This window comes from Denticeps clupeoides, chromosome 15 (assembly GCF_900700375.1).
Source record: "Denticeps clupeoides chromosome 15, fDenClu1.1, whole genome shotgun sequence".
Lineage (NCBI taxonomy): Eukaryota > Metazoa > Chordata > Actinopteri > Clupeiformes > Denticipitidae > Denticeps > Denticeps clupeoides.
In genome coordinates, this window is record NC_041721.1 from 8,705,442 (window position 1) to 8,733,101 (window position 27,660).

The window sequence follows — 27,660 nt, forward strand, 5'->3', positions numbered from 1 at the left end:
AGTGGTAAATGTCCAAGGTGTGATACTGATCTGGGAAGTAAAGAAAAACAAAAAAAAACAATAACTTTATGCAGGATTTATTGAAGTTCTTATGTAAATTTAATGTCACCAAACTTGTCAGGCATCATCACGGTTATTTATATGTATTTTTTTATCCATGGATACAATTTGAACCACTGGCAGTGAATGAATGTGTATAAGGGCTTTAGATTCCTGAAGCAAATGTCAGTATGTACAGCCTTATTTAACATTTCTACAATCATAAAGTAGGGTATGTGAAATGAAATTGGTACTTATTAATACCAGCTGCACAATTTCTCAGGTCTTGCTCCCAAAAGTACACATTTGTATAAAAAAAAATTAAGTTAACAAATATACAGCAATTTGTCCTATTAAATAACTCTTTAAGTCTATATGCTATTTTGCTCAATGTAAACAACACCTTTGCTATATAATGCACAAAATATTGCTCTTTAATGTAAAAATGTTGATAACATACCATGTTTTATACAAATGTTATGAAAGATATATGTTGGCAGGTGGTTACACATACAAATAAGGCCCTTGAAAGAAGAGTGCTGGGTGACTAAACATAAATGGGTTTATGATTTTGAATCGGCTTTATACAACACTGCTCAGCCATAGAAATGAGCAGACGAAGAGTTGCTTATGAAATAATGCAGTTCTTGCCCTTGCGGCCCTTCTTTTTAGATTTAGTCCGTGAGCCATAGGGGTGTGTGGATAAAGCAGTCACAGGAGTGGGAAGGTCATCTGTGTAACAGTGCATGTGCTGGCTCTGGGGCCTGGGAATGGGCTGACCCAAAAAGAATCCCTCCTCTTCAGAGTCTGATGAAGAAGAGGAACAAGTCGAGCACCAGTCATCTTCCTCATCGTAATCGCCGTCATCGTATTGACTATGGAAGCGTTCAGCTCGAGCAGTGCTCTGGGGGTTTATCCCTGATGTATGGGGGTAGGATGGACATCTTTGTCGTGGTAACTGGTTCTGCATCTGCACTTTGGGGCTGGGGTGGTTCAGCGCTCCCATCTGGGCCTCATACTGCATCTGTGCATGGTCCTGGAGGGCCAAGTGAAGTGCGTTGCTGGAGCGGGTTCTGCGACTGTGTCGCCGTTTGTGGTGCCGTGCCTGCTTTCCACGGTCCTCTAGACAATAGACCCTACGGCTGGTCCTTTCACTCACGGGCAGCGGACGGACCGCAATCTCGCCGTAGTACCCATTATCCACTACATCTTCCGAGAACTTCACTTGCTGCGGCCTGGACTGTGACTTTGTCCTCCTCAACACTGGCAGAGGTGAGGGCGTGTCTCTAGGCAGGCCTCCTTGAACCTCATCTTCCTCCTGCTCATCCTCCACCACTCCACCAGGCTGGTCATCATCCAGCTCAAAGTTGAGGCTCTTGAACGAGTTGGCACTGCGATGGAGCATGGACGAGTTGAGTGTACCCATGTTGCTCATCTTGTCACAGTCCTCCAGCTCTGGAGTTTTGAGTTGCTGCAAAGAATAAAGGGTCTGTATATCCTTGCTGTCTCTGTCAACTGATGCCCCTGCAAAGAATATAAATAAATCATGACTGTGGTAAATATCATCTCAACAAAAACAAGCCATTGTGAAATACTAGAGATTATGCAACAAGGGAACCAGTTAATTCCTAGTCAACAATAGGCTTCAGTGAGTTACTTGATTTAGCGCTTGGGAAATGTCCAAACCTGTGATATTGGAGAGGGCCAGTGAGTCCATGGAGTCCCCAACACTCTGCTCAGCCTTCTTCAGCTCATCTGTGATACACTCCAGAGAGTCGTTGTACCATTGCCTGGGCTCATTCCAGAACCTAGTCCCTGGCGCATGGTCCATCTCCAGTTCCTGTATCTTCCTGGCACTAGCCGGGCCTGGATGGCTGCCATAGGCTGAGTCTCCGAGGCCATCCTGGGATTGGGCCCAGTACATGTTGGCTTGATGCTTCTTGCTGACCAGGCTGAGGCTTGGGTTTTGGTGAATGCTGGGCTTCACGTCAAGCTTTGCTCTGACCTCAGAGCTGGTGAGCATCCAAGGCAATGGGGACTGCCTGTCCTCTGCCTGCCTGAATACACCACGGTTGCCAAACTTGAGCAACAGTTGGGTCATGTAGTCCTCATGTTCTGCCCACTCTTCGTGCTCGTCCTGCTCTTCCCGGTCCCTCCAGAACCGTTCTTCAGAGAGTTCTAGCTCAGCTAGTTTCTCACACATTCCATTTATTGGATCTCCACACAGACTTGATGTCCTGTAGCCACCCGCTGGGGAGCAGAGCCGCGGTTGGCTACGCTGCTCAGCTGAACGACTGTTCTTGCCTATTCTTACACTGTGACGGGATTCGCGGGACCTGGCTGACTGGAAAGCCGAATCGGATGAGTCGGACACGAGGACATCTTCTCCCAGGCTGCAGGACTTGGAGCAGTAGATCCGGCCATCTTTGGGTAAGAAAGGGCAGCCCAGTAGAGAGGTCTTACAGTGGGCACAGCAGAAGCACTTATCGATGGCATGCCAGTGGACCCCTTCATATGTCATCTGAGCATGGTCCACTCCTGAGCAGAACACAACAGAATAATAAGAGATTTTTTTCCACTGTAGCACGATGCTGATGAGCTACGTGAATTCGAACATACCAATGTTCTCTCCACAGGCCTCACAGTACTCAGCATAGAGAGACTCGAAGCACCCACAGCAAAAAGGTCGTCCATCTTTCATGATATATCTTTGTCCTCCCAACACGGTCTCGCACTCAAAGCAGGAAAAGTGGTCCATGTGCCAGTGACGCCCTTCAGCTTCCGTGCACTCGTCAGCAAAAATTATCTAGCCAAATGCAACACCAAAAAAGTGTTACCTTTCAGAAACTGATGTACATTCTGTGCATATTCTGTGAATTCCATGATTTTATAGGTCACTGTTGGGCTTCTGAATGGAACCCTTGGACTCACCTCATCGCATGCTGAGCAACGTGGCTTGAGCAGCTCTGCATGGTGCCGGCCGCAGTGGAGCTTGCCATTGTGGTAGAAGTAGATGAGATCTACAAGGAGCTCATGACAGGTTGAGCATGCAAAGCATGCTGGGTGCCAGCAAGGTCCGGGACCTGCTCGAGAAGCGAACACCGCCATCTCTCCACCGTTGATGGTCTCTTCACACTGTAGATCCAGATTAAGAAACAAAAAAAAAAAGGGAAAAGATTCCATAAGAACGTCCAATAAAATGATCATTCTTTATCCCAATCAAGCAATTCAACTAAATCCAAAAATCTGTGCACGTAACTCACATACTGATTGATTCCAACAGTGAAATTGAGCTCGTAGTTCACATAACTGTTTTTGTAATTTCACTTAACATCTACATCCTCACATGGAGAGACATAACAAAACAATCAGTAAGGATTTTTTTTATTTAAAGCCTTGCTACAGTACACCATCTACAGCTGTTCTCCATTATAACCACACAGCCGCTGGTCTCAGGCCTGATGGGTGTTAAATATCTAGCAGAGTTTTAGGGGATCCGAAATTGGATCCTGAGGAACTCCACTGCTGTGTTGTGTACTGACAGGCACTGCGATCTGAGCCATTAGATCCAAAGGAATCCAAAGTCTCTGGACACTCCTTTAGTCTGTTCTGGCTAAAGGAGGTCGGCAGAGCAATTATGTTCTGAATGTAGAACAAGTTCTTATTCAGCTTGTTAGATTTAATTTAAAACCTTAAAGGAAACATATATATTACCTTCTAATTACGGAAATATAATTTATATTTGCTGTAATGGGTGTGTCCAGCCTGCTTTTTTTTTATTTGCATACAACTGTGCCTAAAACACTGTATCATCTGTGTGTGTGGTCTACATACATGTCGGCAGATGGTGTGCTGCAGGGCTCGGGGCAGCAGTTTGGGTGTACCCCGCCCCAGCGCCTCCTTCTTCCTCTGTGTGCTGAACATTTGCAGTTCCCTCTGCTCTTCCTCACTGAGAACCTGGCAGTACCGGATCTAAGCAGACAGCACACACACAAACACGTTCTCAGATGTGAGTAGTGATCAGAGACCCAATTTCCTGATCAGAAACGTGCACAAGTCAAACTACGTGTATCCTCCAACTGATCAGACCAATTAAAAAGGAGGGCCTGGGTAGAAGGACGGATAAACATTTAGCTCCGCTGGTCACTACTCGGCAGTAAACAAGCATGGCTGCACATAAAGCCTCTTTGAGAGGCGCTCCTGGCTGTGCTTGACCAGCCTTGTAAACCACAGCTATGCCAGGAATGGCAGGCAGTGAGGTGCTCAGGTCCTGGCTGCAAACATCATAAAACTGGCCCGCTGAAGCGCTTTATTGTCCCAGCGGCCACCCGAAACATGTCCTCGGTGACCTCGGCAAGCACAGGTACCATCGCCACCCCCTCGAACAGTCTACTGATCGTAGCTCGACACCAGCGACCCGGCGGCTTTTTTGGCTGGAGGCCTCGAGGTCCACTCCCTCCGGCTGGAGTTCATACCTCATTGTCATGTGGAGGCAGCTGATACAGGAGCTGTGAGATCCTGTGCTTCTCTCCGGGGCTGTTGATGTAGGGGACCTTGTCCTCCGGCAGGCAGGAAAAATACAGCTGGACCTATGGGAAAGCAAGGCACAGCAGCGAGGATTAAAAGGGCGCTTTAAGTGGATTAAAGTAGAAACAGAGACCATTAGGCAGCCATCATTTTTGGCACGTTGGCTCTCCCTAGGTCTATTGTCGTTCTATTATCCTCTGGTTTTAGTGGTTCTCCTTCCCAGGATATCCAACACTGGTTTAATTAGGAGCAGATGAATGTTAACAAGCTAATGATAAGTTTGCCAGATTGGATGTGCAGGATGGACGAGGGGCTTTCAGGAACAGGATGGAGGGTATGGTTATTTATTTCTGACTGGTACTTATTAGTGGAAGTCTGCAGTCTGCACCGTAGGAAATTTGAAATCAGCTGCATGAGGCAGAATTCTGACACTTCTGAATTTAACTTGTGTGCATCATTCTTTGAGCTGGATGCCACATGTATGACCTATTACACATTTTAGCCTGTTTTCAGACAGTAATGCGGCACTTTGGTTTTCACAAGATATGAAAATGATGACAAATTCTAAAATACACATATATCACAATCTAAAGGCAGAAGCAAGTAAGTACAGTACAGACATAGTGAGAACTGAGGTGGGTGTGGGGTTACATAAACAGCATGTTTGGCTCGCTGTTGGTCCGTCGGCCTGTCCTCACACTGGCCTTCATTGCTTCCATGTGTGAGGATGTTAGCGTGGGGTGGGTGGGGGCGGGTTGAGTGAAGAGGCCGTTCTGCTTAGTGTTTGGCTAGAGACACAAATTCTCAAGACACAGGTGTATATTTTGTATTTATATCTTATTGGGGACATTTTAGATTACTGATGGTGTGCTTAGGGTAGGCTTATCTTAAATAAGAAACACTTGCACATATATAATAGACATTCAAGCTTTCTTGCTCCCATTGATCAGCACAAAGGCATTGAAACAAATGTGTGTGACAAAATTACATACCATTAATGGCTTTCATACCATGTAATAAGCATTGTTTTTATTAATCTTCAAGTAATGTTTTATTGAAGGTTGTGTTATTGTCCAAAAAAAACTTCAGAATGTTTCAATCGAAATAGTTAATTAGTGAATCAATAGCAGGCATGGATTAATACATCTATTCCACATGAAATAAAAAAAAATCTAGATTCTTCAGTCCGTGTGAGTACATATTTGATTCATCATAGTGCTGGCCGATAATACAATCTCGATTGTGATTAAATTCATCTTAAGCTAAACACGTGGCTGCTGGAAGCAACACACGTGACGTGGTTCACCGTGTAGGACTAGCAAAGACCGAATTGGCTAAAAACAGATGTGCTAGCAATACTTTGACTAGCAACAGCGGGCAGGAAACCGATCCACAAGAGTGAGGCAAAGTGAATAGATGTGTAGGATGCCGATGACCTGATGAATATAGTATATTGGGGTTATCGCCCAGCCCTAGTTGATGTGGTGATACCATTCAGGTGAAAACATCTGGTGAATTTCTGACACGCCTCAAACTCCAATGGACATTCCCTGGAGATGCAGAACACTGTAGAGTGCACAATGTGCAATGATGTATTTTTAGACCGGCACTTTGCGTCAGGTTGGTCAGAAATGATTACTTTTGCTCAATGTGGTATCTGCAGTAAAATCCTGAGACCGCAGGGTTAACAGGGCATCTGAGGCAGAAACGCTGGAGGAATATAGAATTGGACAGACAGAGCCGAGTTCATCAGCTGCTGATGCATCTCTGATATTTCTCAGTCGTCTCGAATCATGTGCAGCTGGATGGCTTTGGTTTGGATTATATTTGGACTTGAATCCAGATGGATTCGTTATTATGTTCATTTAAGATCAAGCTAAAGTCCTTTGGCTTTGTGATGACATCTCTACGGGCATGAAGAGTCATGAACTCCTGAAGATGATGAAGAGTTATGCTACGTGATGCTGTTATTTCTCCCAGGGAAACATTAGTACCCTGTCTCACAGGCTTAGTTCAATGCATGCATTTGGCTTTACAGAAGGGGTTTTTGAGGTGAGTTGACCCCTGAGTACTGAAGCAACGTCTGATGAGTACAGCCCATCATACATTCCAGTGATGTTCTAAAGCAGTAATCCCTTGGAATGGGTGACAGATTCAGTGTGCTGCTCATGGCAAAAGCATTTAAGTTGACTTACATTAGAAAAAAGGAACCTTGTATGAACCTGTCCTTTGAGGTTTGAGCATGATAATCTAAAAAAACTACACACTCAGGGCTGGGTAGGCACAAATATGTTTGAGATCCAAGAAGCACCTCAAATTTTCGAGCTGCAATATTCAATGTCAGGTCACTAATGTCTCTTCAAGTCTGGTGACGGTGATGCACTGTTTACCTGGTCAGGTCTGAGGCCAGGGGGGACCCAGGTGTATTCCTCCAAGGCACAGCCGGAGTCATCGTCCGACGTGGAGCTCCGCTGAAAGCCCATCTTCCCCTTAGTTCTCTGGTCCATGTCCAGAACCCGGCCTGCTGGCCCAAACGCCACTGGGCTCCCCACACTCATCAGGAGAGGGCGCTTTGGACAGAGAATTTAAGTTAGTTTATTCTTCAGCTACATATTTGTCACCTCATGGATCCAACAAAGGGCAGATCTGTCACATCAGGGGAAAATAAGGATGCATTTTACATGGTAGACGCCCTTGTCCAGAGCGACTTACAATGTGCTTTCATGTTCTGGTTCACCTTAATTCCAACTATGAATACAACATTTACATTTACAGCATTTACCTGACGCCCTTATCCAGAACGACTTACAATCAGTAGTTACAGGGACAGTCCCCCCCAGAGACACTTATGATGGTTAAGTGTCTTGCTCAGGGACACAATGGTAGTAAGTGGGGTTTGAACCTGGGTCTTCTGGTGTGTTACCCACTAGGCTACTAACCCTTCCATAAAATATTTCTATGCACTCTGTTGTAGTTTTTCTTACATACATCAGATTACATAAAAGAGGTTACAAGAGTCTAAGCATCCTCTAAAGAGGAAGGTCATGTCTGGGATGGATTTGTAAGACGCTCTGAATTGGAATGGACAGACACCACTGAACGTACCCTGGCCCGGAGGCAGCCTTCAAAGACACAGCAAGTATCTTACTTTTTAATCTTACTTTCTTCAAAGAGCTCTACCCATGATTGGACAAAAGTGACAAAAAAAACTTTATCTCCTTCTTGGTTGTCACCTGGAAATTTGTGATGCATCAAATCTAACCATGTGATTCCATTCCTGATATTACAGTGGAAAGGTGCAACAATCTCTAAGCACAGCTCGTTGCTTCTGGTGAGGATTAGTGTTCACTGCCCATGCAGGAGGCCCAAATCTTATCTGAGCGTGCTTTGACACGTAGATCACCTGGGCACACAGATTCCGTGAGATTACTCTGGTCAGATCTCACCATTTTAGTGCTGTTCTGACTGAGAACAGCGTTTCTGATAAGATGCCAGGGCTCACATCAAGGTGTGTGTGTGTGTGTGTGTGGGGGGGGGGTAATCATGCTTGTCTTTTCTCCTGGCCTCCTCTTATCTCCAGGCTGGAACACTTCACAGCGCTCTTAACTAAGATAACACGGCTTTGGTCCCTAGGTGTTGAAAGGACACTTCTGCTCTTTTCAAACCCATTGACTTGCAAATGACGCCAACGAAGGCTGGAGAATACCCTTGTTTTGGGTTGAGAGGAGTGGATTTTAGAACTGCACTCAGCAATTCCTCTTGTAAGTCGCTTTGGATAAAAGCGTCTGCTAAATAAAGTAAAGTAAAGTAAAGCAATTCTAGCAGCCTCTCAGTGTAAATCACATCCTACCATACCATACCTTATTTTTTTATAAAGCACTTTAACACTCTGATAAATGCTGTAAATGTAACACAACAAAGGAGATGACCAAAGTGCTGTACATTAAAATAAAAATAAGTTCAATTACCAGGAACAGGACAGACATTAAAAATAACGAATAAAAAAAAAACTGAATAAATTAAAAGAAGAGAAACAGCTTGAGCTAGAAATGTCAAGATACCCTCAATATATGTTCTGCAAAGCTCCCCTTTACAAACTCAGACCCAACCACCTCGTCACTTTTTATGCATTCAGCACATTTTGATATTCTGTCCATGGAAATTCCAAAAGAAAGCAAGGGAAATATTATATATGGTCCCAGTGCATGTGTTCATCCTGAGATGGGATGGTCCCCTGTGGATGGTCCCTTGTACTTCTTAAACTTGTTAATTACCCCCACTCCCAATAATCCTGGCATATATGTGTATATGTAAAATGGACAGACAGATGCTGATCAATAAGAGTTTACAGTCATGGAAGTCATGTATAAAATGACCCATATAATAGCCTCTGATTATGAAGAAAACGTGATATTACTGCGATACTCTTTGTGGTACTTGTAACCCACAGTGGGTTAGTAGTCCTGACTGACCATATGTGCCCAACACTCAACATCGCCAAAGACTAAAAACGAACCCAAAAAAAACTTCAAAAACCATCAAAGGCACTGACCCCAGTTTCCTGACCTCTCCGTCCCATTACTGCACGTGGTAATAATTACCTGCTCGGTGCCTGACTGACACTCCACAGAGCGAGAGAATTCACTGTGAAGCGGGAGACTTTTATTCTTTTTTTATTACAAATGCTTACAAAACGTTAATCTACAGGTACCGAGAAGCTGGCTGGCACGCACCCATCCCGCCCAGACCCTCTCCTCCTTCTCAGAAAAGGAAACAGATGCAGAGATTCCTCGCGCCAACACACACACAAGTGCTCACATTACGTCCTGTCACCCTCTGGCACCGGCACAATGTGTGTCTTTGTTCAAAACAAAAACAGCGGGACAAGCGGCGGGTCTACCTGCCGCCGTTCAAACATGAAACGCAGAGGAAAGAAACGTTCAAAACAGGTTAACAGCATCCTGCTACCACGCCGCTTATACAGATCAGGAACGGGCACAGGATTTACTATCAGAGCATCAGCTACTTCATGCATTACAGACATTATTTATACAGATGAGGCCCAGGCACATGCAAATCCTGATGGGAGTGAGTGTAAATGGGGTCAAACGTCACTAGGTCACCACAGATAAAACGGTATTTCATGGCTGAAGAAGAAAAGTGCAGCTAAACTGCAACCGGAAAAGCTAAAAATAAAAAATCAGCTTCACATTTGCAGCATTACGCAATAGATATTCACAGAAATATTTACAGACCATATCACTTTATGCAGCATACGAGGACTGAATAGAAATATGTGACATGGTCATATATAGACACAGGTAGGCTTACCTCCATGAAAAGCATCCAGATTCTCCTGGCATACTTCTCTCCCCCCCCCCAAAAAAAAAATTCCCAAGTTCCTCCAAATTCCCAAACACCGGTTGATGGACTGGTGTCAAGGTTGCATTTCCACACGATTACAGCTGCCAAAGCACATGAAACACGTCAAGCTGCTTCTTGCACTGCATTAAGGTAAAGAAGTCTCCTCTGCCGGTCCCCACTCTGTGTGAATATATACGTGTGTGTCGCTGAGTGTGTGTCTTTGCCTTTAGTCAGGTTTTTCAGGCCATCCCACTCACACCCGGGCCCTCCCCCTGCACTTCAAACACACTTGAGAGTTGAGAGACGCCTAAACAGCCCCCCCCACAGACCCCACCATCCCCCAGCACACACCCCAGACTCACATTATGCTCCTCTACGTCCATATTTAAACTCGATTCACACACACACACCTCTATTTCCAAATGTGTCTCATCAAGTGATTTTTACGTTACACCCTGAAGAATTTGTAAGATGAAGTTAAGAACAGAATGTGGCTTGGCACTGGTTAGTGTTCCCACATAAATAAGATTAAAGTGTCTCATGTGAAAGTGAAAGGAAAGTCACTTTCCCGAGAAAGGATCAGCCGGGGTGAAAGATATCTGCTCTGAAGATCTTTCAAAATGCCATTACGGCGACGAGGGGGTGCCATAAAAACCGAGTGAACTTGTTGTGAACCTGGAGGAAGTGACATTATAAAGCGTCCAGATCTCTCCACGTGGCGAGAGAACTAACTATGAAACACACCGAGACAGATAAGGTGTCGATAAAAACCTCCTTCGGACAATGGGGAGCCCAACGGGCCTTTCGGGAGGGTCAGGTGAGCGTTTTCAGGACGAGAGAGAGCTGGGAAGAGCCGACCCCGCGGTTTCCTGGACGGCAGAGGAAAGGGCCGGGGGCAGAGGCAGTTTAAGGGGACCACGGCCCTTCCTGATTCCAACTCTGCGCTCTGCCGGTGGAAGAGGAAGCCGAGCAGCAAACACCTAGGCAGCATTTCCTGCCATCCCATTGTAAACCAGGCCTTCCTCCGGATGGCTGTTATATAACGCTAACGCACGTTTCACCAGCACTGACACGCCGCTTAATGGACTCCTGTCTGATTATGAGGGCCAGAACAGCCAAAAATGGCACCGCATTGCATTGGTCTTGTAAAAAACATATGGCCATACTGCTTTCTCATTCATGAAAAAAAAAAAACAGCAGCCTCAGAAACGCAGAGAGACGTTCGGCGGCGTAATTCGAGCCATTAGCATCTTCTGGCTTCTCGGAACGGTATGTGCTGTTGTCGGCGCAGCAGCGCGGAGAACAATGAGGTGTGTATCCGAACACGCGCCGCAAATTCACGCGTTAAGGGGCTCCTAATGAATAACAACAAAGGCCACACTGTCCTCCACGCATTGCTGAGGTCTGGCAGTCACCTCAGGCATCCAGGTGCATTGTTCGGTTAAAGAGGACATACAAGCGGCCAACAATGCCTCAGTTATCACAGCTACCGAAAAAAGGGGGTTCACATTTCCCACACAGACAAATTACCCTTCATACCGATCGTAGAATAAAACATTGGGGGAATTATCACATGTAAATGCAGGAAGTTTTGGGGAAAATTCCACGTATTTAATTTGTTCGCATCTATGCATAAACATTGCATGCTAGCTTTAGCAAATTGCCATTTGCCTCTATATAAACAGATATGTTTTTACAGCAAGTTAATGTACATTTTTGGAATGTATGTATGTATTATATAAGAGATTGTAAGTATTGCAGCAAACATTACAGCCATATAGTCATGAATATCGACGTATATAGTACAGACCATACGGCTGAACCACTGGTTTTAGTTGCAGAAAACCTGGAGTCACACCTTTTGCTGAGGGATTCAACCAAACATGTCTTGACCTGACAACACAGCCATATGCCATCACCACCCTAGTGACTTGTCCAGGCCCATCCTGCACCAGGGTCAGCCTGGACGGCCTCTAAAATGGATGTATGTCCATTGAATTTAAGTCCATTGAGTCCATTGCAATGCAAATCAACGTCAAAATCACCAGAAACACGTCACATGTTTATTCAAAGGTCATTTCCAGACACGTCTTTGATCAAAAATCACAGGCCCCACCCCCACCCATTCAGCGTCAGTCACAAAGCTTCCGCAGCGTAATTTGAATTTGGGGAAGTGGAAATAGATCTGTTGACATGGATTAACCAGACTTCACTTTTGTCAGAACTCTCCGTGAGTGTGAGAGAAAGGCTGGGCCCAACGCTGTTCTCAGTGCTGTGTTAATATTTAGAGTCAATGCGAAGTATAATAACCATAGGGGTGTGAGGTATCCGCTCATAAAAACTGCCACACTGTGTGCCAAGACATAATAGCCTGCCAGCGAGTGTCAGCAGCACACCTCCAGGACAATGAAAGGGGCCATAAAAGCCTATAAATGCCCTCTGTCCTTTAATTGCCACGTCCTGGCCAACAGAAAGAGAAAGGGCCCAAATAACCCAGGAGTTTCATTGCTAGTGGCAAAGTCAAACGTACCCCCCCAACTTTTCAATAACCCTTTTTAACCACAATTTATTGCAAACAGATTATTGGGCACATTTCCTATCTAGCTCAGCTCTGTAGAGGAAAATTTTGTCCAGTAACAATATGGAGCATTCGTCAAAAGAGCTTAAATTGTGGAATTACTTTCCACAAAAAATGTACACGAAACATTTATGCCATCCAGGGTTGGCCAATAAATCAGCATGGCGGCATATAGTAGAACAGATGGATGTTTAATACTGTTCAATATGCTTTTATTTTTCACACTAATAAAATTTCAGTTACACAGATTTCAACGGTTATGCAATTAGTGTGGCAAAATTATCACTTATACCGATGGAGACATGGACATCTGCTAATATTACAAATATGTTCAATGTACTTTAATATAGTGTCATAAAAGTCCCATATGTCATATCAAACCCTGCCTTTGATTACAAGGCTACAAAATATAACCCTGTCTAAACCCTTTCAGAGATCTTCAGATTTTATTAAGGATGTATTATTGGAAGGGGGTTATAATGATAGATGACATTTAAAGTGAAAGTGATTGTCATTTGACATGGCATTAAGAGCAGAAAATGTCTGTGGTTTTGTTCTTTAATTTCAAAGGTCTAATTTTTTATACTTACAAAGCAGGCATAAATATTTTAATGGGTTACACCAAATCATACAATGGTTTACAGTGGGATTTTGGGATTTACTTGCACTAAGCCACCAGAATGAGCCAAGACGTTCCATGAACTAATGGAATAGTGGCACAGAAAGAGAAATCCTTCTCTTTCACGCAAATCACAATCATTATATGTGATATAGGAGCCCACAGATACTTTGGACTTAAGGAAAGTAATAAAGTAAGTGTTTTTGTTTATATTGTCTGGAAGTATTTAAGCATGCAGTAATTTAATACATGCATGACGTACATGTGCCATTATCTTGAAAGAACAACTTTTAAAGCCACCTTCAAAAGTTGCAATTTCACTGGACGACAAATGTACAAGGAGCTGCTGACATCCTCTGAGAATAACTCACAGACAACAGCGGTTCATGTAGTAGAGACAAAAGAGAGCTCTCTGTGAAGCTGTCCCGCTGATGAAACACTCTGCTTCCTCCAAAACCTCCAAAAATGCTTTTGATTGTTTATCACATGGTGCTCCACACACTACAAATCACCCGCAGGAACAGCCTGTTACCAGATGCTTTGAACATTGTACTGTGACTTCTCCGAAAGAAAGAGGATACACCGCAGACGGCCACATCAAGTGCCAGGTCAACTCTTATAACTTTTACACAAAATAAATGAACTATTATCTGAAATGAACTGAAGTTTCTACCAATAAAGACCCAACACGAGGAACTTTGATATGGCCAGTATTTTTGAACTGGCGGTAGGGGCAGCGCTCTGCATCAAACTTGTTTGCTAGATGGGATGCTCAGAATGAATTTGAATTGACAAAGCAAAAAAAAAAATAGTATAGACATATTATAGACATATATGATAAATATAATGGACAATATATACTTATAATATATCAGTATACATGTGAGTAATGTGTATGTTCAATTTGGATAACTTAGATTAATTTAGATAACCTGTTATATGACAAATGAATTCAAACTTTAAGTACAAATAGATTTGTATTGCACATAATTTTATGAAGTTGTATCAAAGCCCTTGTGACATGTTCCATATCTTGAGAAAAACGTGGTCTCAGCAATTGTCCCTTTCATCCAGCAGTGCTTTGAGTGGCTTTGTGAGCTCATAAAAAAGCCCCAGTTTCATTAGTGACTCCCCTGCCCTTGATGGTGCAGCCCTTCATGGCTTAATTTGATATTGTTAACGGATACATTCCTCTTTAATGGTGCCCAGAGGTCACCCTGACCTCCACTGGGAAAGGGGAGCTACCTGCGGAGTTTAGGCCCCACCAGACCTGTGCCCACAGCTGCACGCTCTTCAGGAGTCGCCGTCCCCAGGCCTCAGCACAGACGTCCTCACAGACACACTTGGGTAAATATAGACATGCACCATGGATTCGCCACTTTATACCTGAGCCCCTCCGCACAGCTACAATAACATCAGAGGTCGTGAAGGCACTGACCATGACACAAAACGTGTGTGTGTGTGTGTGCGATTGCTGAAGCACACTTTGCCAATTTTGAAAGTGCTGAGTGAGTTTTTGCAATTAAGACACACTGAAAACTCAGAGACCTGTGAGACACCTTGTTCTAACTCTTAACTCAAGAGTTGGTTTTGCTTTCAAAGGTCTCTTCAGGAGTTTGAGGAGACCACCTACAAAAAAACAGAGGTGAAAAAGCCTTTCCTGCCAATTCTAAAGTTACGGATCATTTCAGAAGACCATTCAAAGATTCTAATTTCTAATACCTTGAAACTGGACCACCAGTGAGTCCCTTTCTGGGTCACTGTTTCAGTATCCGCTGTAGCTAATTGCTTATCCTAACAGCAAATGACCATGAAACATCTGCTTCTAATGAGAAGCCAGCGAGTGTAAGAATTCAGGGGACTGATGCTGCACAGTCAGCATACAGAGGAAAGTGGTAGAGAAGCAGTCCTTTTTGTCCATTGTAGGCTCTTATTGATGTGGTAAGTGGTATGTGAGTGTTAAATTACAGTATTGCCTTTAGCAACCATATTTCATAGTAGTTCTGCACAATATGCTAAAACCAGCCCTTTATTGCACAAAATGACACCAATTCAAAGAATTTAAACTTTAAAAATTTAAACTTTAACATCTTCTACTTCTACAAAGGATAATATCGATAAGGTTGACAGGTTCTGCTGGACCACAGATCTGCAGTTGAGGAGAAGTAGCTCACATTTGTTAACCGGTAGGCCACCTTTTCTCTCACTAAAATGTACAACTCCAGTAGTGTTTTCTCAGCAAGAGCAGGCAATACAAGCAGGCAGCTGATACTTTGGGTCAATTGTCCTAATGAGATTTTTGAATCCGGGCTAATTGGAACCATATTTTTGGGGATATATTCAGATAATGCGGTTGTGATCTCTTTCCATATTGCACTTTTTTGTGATAGGGCGACCATGACCCTGTGACCTGGACATGTCCTCTTTTTGAGCTGCCTAAACATTGATTACATCATGGAATCCTACACACCTATTCACTTCCATCCACGCTAGTCGAAGTACCGGTAGTGGGAGTGAATAGGTGTGTAGGATGGCCATGACGTGACAAATGTGACAAAAGGCAGCTCAAAAATCAGACAAGATGCAAGTTCCAGGTCTGAAAAAGAAGACGTCAGGTCAACCTAAATTAATCCAAAAATCATGGGCATTCACTTATCTTTGCTCCTCTTTCGGTACAAAATGCACAGTTTCCTGGATGGGCGGGGGGCGAGCTGTCTGCTTTGACTGGACAGTGAAGCAAACCTCTAAAGCATGCTGTCTGTTAAACATTAACATTAAGACGTATACTCGATATAGTGATTTACTACATTGCCTGAGGAACAAGTCGTGAAGCATTGTGTATATTGGCCTAGCGGTTAACAGCGGCATAATCAGAAGGTTGCCGGATCGAATCCGGGTCCGCCATGGTGCCACTGAGCAAAGCACCGTCCCCATACACTGCTCCCCGGACGCCTGTCAAGTCTGCCCACGGCTCACCAATGGTGATGGTTAAAAGCAGAGGACACATTTTGTTGTGTCACTGTGTGCTGTGCTGCAGTGTTTCACAATGAAAATCACTTCACTTTCATATATCGCCCACCCCTATTTCATTGTACTTGTATATGTACTTTATGCAATAACAATCAAATCTAATATAAAAAAAAAAAGCAAACAGATGAAATGATCCTCTTTACACACGCACGCATATGATGAAACATGATGGACACCACAGGGGGGTCTTCTTGCATCAGCCTTATTTGGAACATAATTGCACCTCGCCTAGTCCCGTCTTCCTTCCCTGGAGACAACTGCAGTCTATGGAGAGACACCCAACCACCTCACAATTGTCCCTGCCTCCAGGTGCTTCAGCACAACAAACACAAACTTCTGCAAAATCTGGAGCTCTTAGCCTTAAGTGGGTGTAGAGCATTGAACAGTAGCTGGACAGCCAAAGCTGGACCGGCATGGTAGAAGTGCATCCATGCTGGAAATGCATCTGCCGGCATGGCTAAATGAACGCTCTCGGATATGAATTCAACTCAGTGTTGGACTGCACTGCACACAAGCTATGAACTCCTTTCCACGCAGAGCCACCTGTGTGTTCCAAAAGGATTTTTCCCTCCTTTTTAACCTCGCAATGAAGCATCTCTTTGAAACTGAGCACAGTCTTGCACAGAGATGGAAAACACTGACGTATTTTTGAAAGCGGAGCCTTCAGCCGCTCTCAGCCAAACCGGGATATGAATATGTCACGATCTCTATCTTCCGGCCTCTCTGTGAAGACGAACAAGCACATTATTGAAAGGTACGGCTCTGTCCCTTGCCAGGTGTCAAGAGGGCCCAGGTGAACTGCACACACACACACACACACACACACACACACACACACCACACACACACACACACACACCTCTGAACAGGCCCGCACATGCCAAACTTTTACAGTCCAACGGCTCTGTGATAATGAGGCTTGGCCTGATTGTAATTCATTCTGAAAATAAAGTATGGTGGTGCTGGTGATTTCCAGCTTTCGTACGATGTGGCAGCAATTAAGGCGTCGCGCTGGCAGCACCACAGCACCTCTCACCGTAAAGCGGATGCGCGAGGCGCTGGAAAGCCCCGCGTCCTCGACCAGACAAAACGCAGACATGTGATTCAGCATGTGGTCCTCCATTACAAAACCAGAAGGCAACACAACGACTGGCTCGTGCTTCGAATTTTTCCTTTTATATCTCAGTACCACGAAAACTGACTTACGCGTGTTAACGATACGTCTGACGACAAAGCATTCGAGTCAGCTGAGGTCCGGGCTGGAGAAGGATGAGCAGCAGGCAGTGAAAAGTAACTCCTGCGAGTAGAAATAAGTCGTTTTTTTTCCCGGAGAAAGCAGTCATCACCCACAACTAATTTCACACACACACACACACACACACACACACACACACACACACACACACACACACACACCCGATATCAAATACACCCTCCTCTTCGCATCACCACTGAAAAGAAGCTGGCCTTTCCCTAACGATGATACGACTGGGAACGCCGCAGAGCGCCCGATCACCGGGTGGCCTGGTTGTCCCGTCGTCCGCTGTCATCGCATTTGCTTATCAGAGCGGCTTGTGAACACGTCGGTCAGAGAGAGTTTGCTTTCCTGGGCATCTTTAATAACCCGGCTGCGCCCATCTGCTACCTGTCTGCCGTTCAATGATTGACTTTCAGTGGCTGCGAATGGCAGCAAATGAGAGAATTCTCTTCTGTCTCAAGTTGAGATGGCACGCAAGATATCATGTAGCGCTGCTGGTTTCTTCCCCCCCTCTTTACAAACACCAGTATAGGTTTTTTTTTCCTACTGAAAGAGGAGAAAAGACTTTGGTCAAGATAGGCCATTGACTGTAATGAGTGCAAACTAAGCTTAGATAAGAGCATAATGGAAAGAAAATATATACCCTATTTCATAAACAGCTTCCCTCGAAATAGCCCATCATGCATTTTACAATAAGCAAATGTCTACTTATTTTATATTTTCAGCTGGCATTGAGATTGTATATTGCCCCTTTTGAGGGAATGCACCTAAAATAAATATGAATGTGCACATATTACACATGTGCAGAATAATGAATTTGAGGACAATGCTACACACGTTGCAGTCCTTTCTGGAAGCATAATTTCACAAATTTGTGTTTTGTGCTTCAAATGCAGCATTTCTTGATTTCTGAGAAAGTAAGTGGTACAGCGTAAGAGTTGTAGTTAACAGCCCCGACGGCAAATCGACTGCAGCGTTTCATGCACAGAGCATCAGACCAGAGGTCAGTTTCAATGAAGCCCTTTCAAAGCTGAAGAGAGGGAATGTTCTTCGGCAGCTCCCCTCCTGCTGTCCACACGCTCACCATAATGTGAGCCTTTCAGAGCCAAGCAAGCCATTGGTGTTTGGGTTTTACGACCGCCGACAAGCCGGGCGGTCGCAATTTCACAGAACCGCTGATTATTCCGTACCCCAGGCAGGCATCCAGGCCGATGAAGCTCTTACCTTAAGCCCCAGACCTGATGGGTCTCCTGATCTCAGCCTGTTTCCCCTCCATCCCTGTCTGGCAAACCTCATGACATGATGGGATAAAAGGCTGCCAAAGGTGTTTGAGGCTCAGGCTGATTTACAGCAGCCTACACCACATTAACTCAGCCCGGCACAAACGCGGCTCTGTGCACACTCACAGCTCTATGGTTTTAAATCAACAGAGGTGCATATAGGGACGCCAAAACTCTCCCTGACACACTCACACATGCTATGATGGATGCATATCGAACGCACATGCACACAGTAAATTGTGCCTCTGTCTGTGTGCGTCATGTCTGATGCATTTATTAAAACACATCTCTCCTCCAACACCAGCAAAAAAAAAAAAAAAAGAAAGGAGAAGAATTATTGTAACATACAGTATAAACTGTGGCAAAGAAGATTAAAAGCTACATTCGGGAAATGTCTAGCATGAAAATGAGTGCCCACATTATGAAACAACAGGAATCAGACGGCTTGGGAACAGCAGCACCCGGAGCCAAAATGCTCCCAAACCAAACTGCAGTCTGGAAAAGCCGGAATCCCTCTTTGGCCGAGATCTCCACCAGCGGCGCCTATGGCTCACAAGCCAAACGTGCGGCACGGCACTGATGCTGAAAACCAAATGCAACATTGGTTCCAACAGCGACACGTGTCACGTTCATCTGGGTCGGGACCAGGGGAAGGAAACATTTAAATACACTTACAGCATTTATCCAGAGCGACTTACAATCAGTAGTTAGTTACAGGGACAGTCCCCCCCCTGGAGCAATTTAGGGTTAAGTGTCTTGCTCAGGGACACAATGGTAGTAAGTGGGATTTGAACCTGGGTCTTCTGGTTCATAGGCGAATGTGTTACCCGCTAGGCTACTACCACCCTAAATATCCTGAGAAGAACCCTTGTACGAGCGTAATGGAGAATATATTAACCCAATCCTTACACACCCCTTAGATCTATAAGGCCCTATAAATATGGCTGCCAAATAACTTATTACACAAACCCCCCCCCTGGGTTTTTTTTCTGAGTTCGTCATTGGAATTGGGAGGAGCGGGCAAGTGCGCCACAAACATGTGGCCATGTTCGGGCCAAACGGCTTGAAAAACTGATAATTAGATGTGTGAAAGTATTAGAATCACAATGGGTGCTCAGGAGATGAGAGCCAGGCAGGCCGTGTTCAGCCATGGCACAGGTTCAGTCCTGCCACTAGGTGCCACCACTAGCCTAATTACAGCTCCGAATGTCTTCTCGGTCCCATTTACCCTCTGGGTTCCCATAACTGAGACGAATTCACATCTTTACAGAATGCCTTGTTCTCTTTTTATTACAGGTTGCGTAAAATTATGACGGAATCTGGAGGGGAAAAACACTTGTTTATTAACAAATCTTTACTATAGTATAAATGTAACACCCTCTGTCTGAGTGCTGCTGTTCTGTTGCGTTCTATGTTGCAACTATGGTCAAGGAGGACGATATTTCATCTCAACGTGTACTACGTATATGGATGGGGTGACAATAAAGCTTTTCTTACTTACTTAAACTTCAAATAAGCGGTAATCGCGGTAAATCGATGGAACGGTTTTCGGCGGGGCGAGGTGAGAGAACTGAGAGAGAGAGAGAGAGAGAGAGAGAGAGAGAGAGAGCCGGACAGAAAGTGTCCGACTTGTCAGCCACCAGTTGAGTGACAAGGAACAGCTGAGTTCTCACATCTGGAGGCCCGGGGCCCTGGCACTGCGCATGCGTAACGCAAAACTGCACCGTGCGCTTTTACGCACAGCACCCTGAACTTTATTTCCGTAAAAAAGGGGGCATTTTAAGTCAACGTGACACTTACGTGCCATTTCAACCCACCGCCGTCAGCAGAGCAGCATAAATTCTGGGCCGCGCGAATTTTACTAAAAGAAAATAAAAACGCGTGTTCTGTATTATTTTTTTGTTACTTCAAATCCGGTATGGACAAGTTATTTATTATTTATTTATCGCGCAATAGTGTCAAAACTACTTTTCAAACTACTATGTGCAACAATAAAGAAACAAACAAGCAAAAAAATCCCAAGTAGTAACACGGTGATTTTAACAACACACAATTTGTCGGGTTTTTCTCACCTTAAAAAGCAGTGACGCGCTCACCAAACGGCTCCCGATATTCCTTTAACTGTGTGGAATAATGACATCTGCGACGCCTCGACTCGTACACTGCAGAACGTTTGAAGTGAAAAAGAAAAGAAAAGTTGCCTGGATCCAGAAACGCAGGTTTCTGGAGGGCTGGTCGTCGGTGCAGCGGTCCGGCTGCTCCGGTTAAAGCGCGCAGGGCTCACGGGCGCAGAAATGACATTTAGCGCTGCTGGCCGCCCATTGGCTCAGACCAGAGGACCCCCCCCCCCAACCCCTCTCAACCCGCCACCGACCACCAATCCCTCAGCAGAGTGACATTCCTGGCAGTCTGGAACACGTGGTTAAATGAAAAGTGGGAATAAGTCATGAGTAATATACGCATCTGCATCTGTGAGGGATATAACTTTAGTTAGTGCAACACACACCTTCTCATTCAATGTGTTTTCTTTATTTTCATGACCATTTACATCGGTAGATTCTCATTGAAGGCATCGGAACTATGAATGAACACATGTGGAGTTGTGTACTTAACAAAAAAATGTGAAATAACTGAGAACATGTTTTATATTCTAGTTTCTTCAAAATAGCCGCCCTTTACTCTGATTACTGCTTTGTACACTCTTGGCATTCTCTCGATGAGCTTCAAGAGGTCGTCACCTGAAATGCTTTTCCAACAGTCTTGAAGGAGTTCCCAGAGGTGTTCAGCACTTGTTGGCCCCTTTGCCTTCACTCTGTGGTCCAGGTCACCCAAAACCATCTCAATTGGGTTCAGGTCCGGTGACTGTGGAGGCCAGGTCTCCATTTTTGTAAAGTACATAACTCCACATGTGTTCATTCATAGTTTTGTCATGTAAATGGTCATGAAAATAAAAACAACACATTGAATGAGAAGGTGTGTCCAAACATCTGACCTATACTGTGTGTGCATGTGTGTGTCTATATATATATTAACCATCTTGTCCACTTTCTGCCATGACAATGTTTTTTTCCCACTTGTGGGACTATAAAAGGATCATCTTATCTTATCTTATCTTATCTTATGTTATCTTATTTATTGAAACAATTTGGCACTAGAATTCTTTGTGAGAAAAAAAATCTATATTTCAGTGTGTCAGTATGTCAGTGTGTATTTCTGGCTGGAAAATTCCTTCTCTGTAAACCCTCATACAGCTTGCCGTTGTTTTGCTAAGATGATGGGCCCTAATCCATTTCCAATTAAAATTTAGGGGTGGTTTAATGCAGAATAATGGCCATAGTGTAAGTACATGGCCACACATTCCTCTGTGGCCTTCTTTCATCTGGGGGCCCAATGCTTGATTTGCCTACCCAGTTGACTGTCCTGCATATGATCCATTTCCATGTGATCCATGTGTTTATTCTACCGGATTCTACAGGACTTCCTGCCCCCTGACGTTGCTTAAAATATGTACAAACTGGCGTAAAATATCCACATTGATTATTTTTTCAGATTTGTTCTCTACATGAAGCCATCCAACAGTGTATGACAAACAGAAAGCCTCTGACCCATTTCCAGCTATTTGTGGGCCAAGCTGTGCCCGTAGAGATGCGTGATCATGCATCTCACAGAAGCCCCTCTCGCTCGGACTCCGTGCTTTTAATCTCTGGGGTTTATCTCATTCACCTCCCCTCAATCCCCTGCCGTGGTCCCACACATTCGCCTCAGAAGCTGGAGAGCCACTGGCCGAAACCTGAGCATAGCTACAAAAAAAAAAAAAAAAAATCCTGATCATTTTCTTTCCAGCTCTTTAGGGAAAACAAGGTATGTAAAAAGCCTCCGTGCGTCCGAATCGCAGTTCCTGATCACAGTGGATTTTGTGAACGGCCGATCAGTGCCAGAGGACAAGTCATGCTGTGTTGATCGTCCCTTCATGCTCCATGAAAGCAGGCTTGTGTGCGGAACTGCACCAAGGACTTTCAATTCAGCCATACACAACACAGCGGATGTGCTGCTAGCAATGACTTTGAAAATTGTCACTTTCCTCTGAAAACAGAAGGCTTTGTTAACGTGGAGAGCATCACAAGAACATCACAAGAACATGAGAGATGTGCTCATCTGATGCGTTATTAAAAGACAGCCGAGGGCGTAGACACAGGCAGGCGCCCAATTTTGACTTTGCTGAAACCCGATACGGCCGTCAAATCAGGGAGTGTCATAAACGTGACAAATGTGTTATTTAATTTGCGTGACCCCTGGACCCAGACGCTCACTTTGACACCGGAGATGAATGCTCGACCCAAAGCTGACCAAGGTCGGGGCCTGCGGACTTTTGGTTTTCGTTGTGGCCAGTCCAACAGGAATGTCTGGTTTTAGTGCCTCAGCCAGGTGATGGGGAGTATGGACACTGTTTTGTTTGCTGCACCATTCAACTAATTACCCGCCACCAACAACCTCTAACCTTTTACTGACAGGACATTAGAATACGCTAAAAAGTTGCGCTCTAGCATGCTATTGAGTAACACCAACACAGCACGTGACATTTTTTTTAGCACATATCCGAAATCTTAGCATGTAGATTAGTATGCAAAATTCCGCCTGAGCAGAAAGTACAACACTACTCTCTATTTGCACAAATGTTTGTCTGACAATGGTATGTTTGTAGTACGTACTACACATTTTTGGAATCATGGACGATCTCAGGAGGCCAGAATGACTTCTTTGTCTGGACTGACTCTCCAGTAACGCACTATTGCCTCTTGATGTACACCTCAGCAAGCTACTTAGCATGCTAACATGCTAACAAAACCTCTCTGCAAGACTTAAGTTTCAAGAACGTTTTCTCAACCCATTTCCATATAGCCATTTTCCTTATAGCCTGTGGTCTTCAATGTCAGTTTAAAACGTTTCACCATTGCTTACAGTCTAAAATACAATCTAGAAAAACAAATTTGTGGTGAAGGATCTATTGTATTATGTATCCAGAAACAAAAGATGTTCACATCTGTGCAGTAGCTAAGGATCAACAAATATTTGCACATTGGCCACCATATTTTAAGTCAGATCTTCTGACAGGAATGTACTCTGAAGTCAGAATGACATTTCAATAAAGTCATATGATCTTCATTAACCCCCATCTCAAGATCCAACATGGCTGCACCCACAGTCATTTCTTACTCTGAGCATAAGTGGTAATGAGAGCTGTTGTATTACGTTTCTCTGTCGTACACAGTGTTTTGTTCAGTTTGTATGCACAAAAATGTCATTCTCTTTGTTACAAACTTGTAATGATAACAGAGGCTTGCTTGTTTTTTTTTTTTTTACTAGAATGCATTCAAATAAAGTGTGACGTCACTCAGGAGATTTAACAGTAAGCCTATGGTTCTCTAAGCTGTGTGGTCAGATCCATATGGGCAAAAGTGAGTCATATTAAGCAATCAAAGCCTTAGATGTAAAAATTCAAACTGGAGCACAATGAGAACAAAGAGGCGGTCATTCATTCTCGGAGCAACAACAATACTGTACACATGAAAATCAAGTTGCTGAATCAGCTGCGGCCAAATTAGTTTTCTGCCCACAGACCACTTCTGACAACCATGTTTTGGTGTGAAGTCTATCCGCTTTCTCTGCAAGCACAGATATTTGAGGCATATGTGCTTTCAATGGGAAATCTGTCACACAGGAAATTATAAAATATCAGGAGGGGGGTTGTGGCTGACACACATGAACACGTTCCTGCCAACTCTCCTGACCAAGCCCTCCTACCTCTGGTCATTTCTGTCAAGTTTGCGAGTTCACTTGCTAAATTTTAATCCTTTTAAGGGGGCTTGTTGACTAAAGTGCCCCCTGCAGTGATAGCTCTCAAACGAACCTGCCCTAATTAGGGACCCCAAAACCGGAAAGGCCTCCTAGCCTCGAATCAGAACCCGTGCTTTAGAGTTGTGTTGCTGGAGGTGCCCTGCATGCCCCCTCACATTGTTCACTTTTAGCCCCATTAGCAGGACTCTTGACTTTTTATTCAATACAGTTAGCCCGACGGAAGTTTCTTGTGCTTTCTTGTCCGATTCCTTTTGTCAAGTCTGTGTGACTTAAAGTCAGGTGACCACAAAGAAGCAAAAAAACAGCTGTTCTCAGAACAAGGCATGCCTTTTTTTTTAAGAAACGTAAATCAAACCCGCCATGTGGTCAGTGCCGTTGTCTGAGAATATCTTGTGTTTCAGTACGCATGCACAGATGACAAGAAACAAGAAAGAGTTGCTAAGGCTCTGTCTCTATCTCGGGGACAATACATGAAAGTGAAAGTGAAGTGATATATATGTATATATATTTGCTGGCGTGTAATCATTTCTGCCATCCAAAGCAAAATCTTTAGTGATGACTGACTTCCTCATTCTGGTTCATTTAAACCCACGCCCATCATTGGATCACATGCGCAAGGATCGAGTTCAGTCGATGTGTAACTGCGTTCCATGGATGATGAGCTCAACAGTTTGTTTGAATTGAACCGGCATTGTGCGGTGGTACGGCAGCGTGGATCTGTTTGTTTTGGTGCCATCGAGCTCGGCGCTCTCCTTCATGCTCGGCTTCCGCTTCGTTCTTATACGGGTGTGTGACTGCTCCCTTCACTGGAAGTCAGCTCTGTTTCCAACAATGAAGTGTTGACCTCAGTTCCAGTGGTTAATGGGGAATCCCTGTTCAATGCTGTTTTCGTAACTGCTAATCTTTAAGCCAGTATTAACTCTATTTAAAATGGTAATTATGAGAACAGGAAACCAGCAAAAAAAAATCAAGGGCCATTTGGACTTGACAAGTTATGGTTAGATTATGCACCGGAGCCACTCTCCATTTTTAAGCAGAGTGAGGGCTCTTGATTAGATGTGGGGCTGGGGGCTCCTTCTTAGCTTGAAGTTGAGGAAATCTGAAGCACAAACAGAGACTTGGAGAAGGAAAAACAACAAAACAAACAGACCAAGAGGCCAAAGCTAATAAGCCTTCCAGAAGCTGAGCTCGTCACCCACTTGCCTGGCCTTCCAGCGTCTTCCCAAACGTCCAAACAGCAAGGTCTAAAGAAGTGAAGTGATTGTCACTTGTGATACACAGCAGCACAGCAGACGGTGCACACAGTGAAATGTGTCCTCTGCATTTAACCCATCACCCTGAGTGAGCAGTGTGTGCAACCTTCTGATTACCCTCTTCCTTAACCGCTAGGCCACCACTGCACCAGGTCTAAGTGGTAAGAAAAAATGCTGAAGTGTTCCCTCAGACAGACAGTAGTGGGGATCACAGTCAAAATTTAGAAATTGGTAGAATCATTTTTATGTTTTTAGTTTTTTTTTTTTAGTTTTTAGACCTAAACTGAAAGATTTTTTATGAATATACCCAGCCAATGTTTCCTTCAATATGCTTTTCCTATAGGAACTGATAAACACATTGATTTAGGTCAAAACACTGATGTCTACAGTGATTATAAAAACGCAGGGCAGATGACTCTGCCTCAGCTCTCCAGCAGACTTGGGAGGTGACGGAATGCCCGACGCGGCCAGCAGCTTTTCATAGCTTTGCTGAAGTTATGAGAAACGTCTCGCGTCGACGTGTAAATAAATAAGTAATTGGCTCGACTCTGTTTAAATGTCAAATTTGCAATGTAGCCATGGTGCTGATGTTTCCATGGACGCGGCTCCTGTGCGCTGAGCTGTCTGTGTGTGGAAAGCTTCTGCGTTCACCCTTCTCTGTGGGGCGCGAGCCCATGGGAGGAAGCGCTCGACAGCACGTAGCTGCTGGGTCACGCTGTGGAATGTCACAGACACCCAAGGGCTGCCTGAGCCAAGGGCAAGGGAAGAGAGAGAGAGAGAGAGAGAGCGAGGGTGTGAGATGGGGGTGAGCCGAAGGAGAGATGAGAGAGGGGGCAGGGAGGGGTGGGAATGGTGGGAACTGGAGGTAAAGGGAGTGAGGGGAGGGTACACAAGTGTCGGACTTGGGGTTCAAATCCAAGAGGTTGGCAGAACCCGTCAAATGAGCCCGAGAAACAGAAAAGTAAACCCTCAGATAAGAAGCACCCCCCCCCCCCCCTTCCCCAGGACCACTCTTTAACATCTTGAATTCCAAGAGAGCAAATTATTTCAACAGTCTCTCAACAAATTCGTTTTCCTGCCCAGCTTCCGCTGGATTTATCTTTTCGTCCTTCGCCGTGTACCACCCAGAAGCTGTGTGTCCTTGCTGTGTCTTTTTGAAGCTTTGTTCCAAGTCTCATGATCTCCTATGGGATCAAAGTACCAGGAGACCATGAGATGATGGACACACCCCTGACCAGACAAAGGTGAAATGAAGACACAAGGTCGAATTAATGGGGGAAAATAACTCGTAGCCAGTACTCCGCCCTCCCTGCTCCCCGTAATAAAGCCTCGGAAACAATCAGCAGCGCTCACGTTTCACAGATAAGCTGCCCTGAGAAAGCCCACTGACCCGGACTCAGTGCCGGAGAGAGGGACCCTCCATTCACCCCCGGCAGGGTTTGGATTTCACCATGTTGGGGCTGCCTGCTCGTTGCCCGCCTAACCCCCGAGTAACCCTCTCTCTCCTCTCTCGCGTCCCCTCGAGCCCTCCGTCTCTCTGAAAAGACCGTCCTCTGTTTCCGAGCCTCGCTTGGCAGCCGTGAAATCGCAGCCCGTCAACGTTCAGTCCTCCAGCTCCCTCCCTCTCCTCCTGACCACCCAGGTCTGACCGAGATCTTTCAGCCAGATACAGTCGGCATGATTCCTTCCCCCACTCCCTCTGAGCAGCGAAGAAAAAAATGGCAACAAAACTCTTACTTTATTCATTCCTGACACGATGGCCACACTTCCTCTTCATTATCATTCCTCCATAAAGCTGTGGGGAAGGGTGTTCTGTCAAGCCGGGGGGAGATGCATGTGAAGGCATGAGAACTGCA

The 27,660-nt window shown here is 44.7% G+C and overlaps 1 protein-coding gene across 5 annotated transcripts; it reads right to left on the bottom strand.

Moving 5' to 3' along the window:
- Positions 1-61: 61 nt before the first annotated feature.
- Positions 62-27,660, bottom strand: prickle1b (prickle homolog 1b). 5 transcript variants are annotated; one of them, XM_028954590.1, is made up of 8 exons: positions 27,542-27,660; positions 6,957-7,136; positions 4,515-4,628; positions 3,874-4,011; positions 2,971-3,174; positions 2,659-2,845; positions 1,726-2,577; positions 62-1,563 (listed from the first exon to the last, which is right to left on the bottom strand). In XM_028954590.1, exons 1-8 carry the CDS (start codon positions 27,548-27,550, stop codon positions 668-670), a joined length of 2,580 nt encoding a protein of 859 aa, XP_028810423.1. In that variant the 5' UTR covers positions 27,551-27,660; the 3' UTR covers positions 62-667. The 5 variants fall into 5 exon arrangements, with proteins under 5 accessions (XP_028810423.1, XP_028810424.1, XP_028810425.1 ...); XM_028954591.1 differs by lacking the exon at positions 27,542-27,660 and adding an exon at positions 20,768-20,975; XM_028954592.1 differs by lacking the exon at positions 27,542-27,660 and adding an exon at positions 18,640-18,662.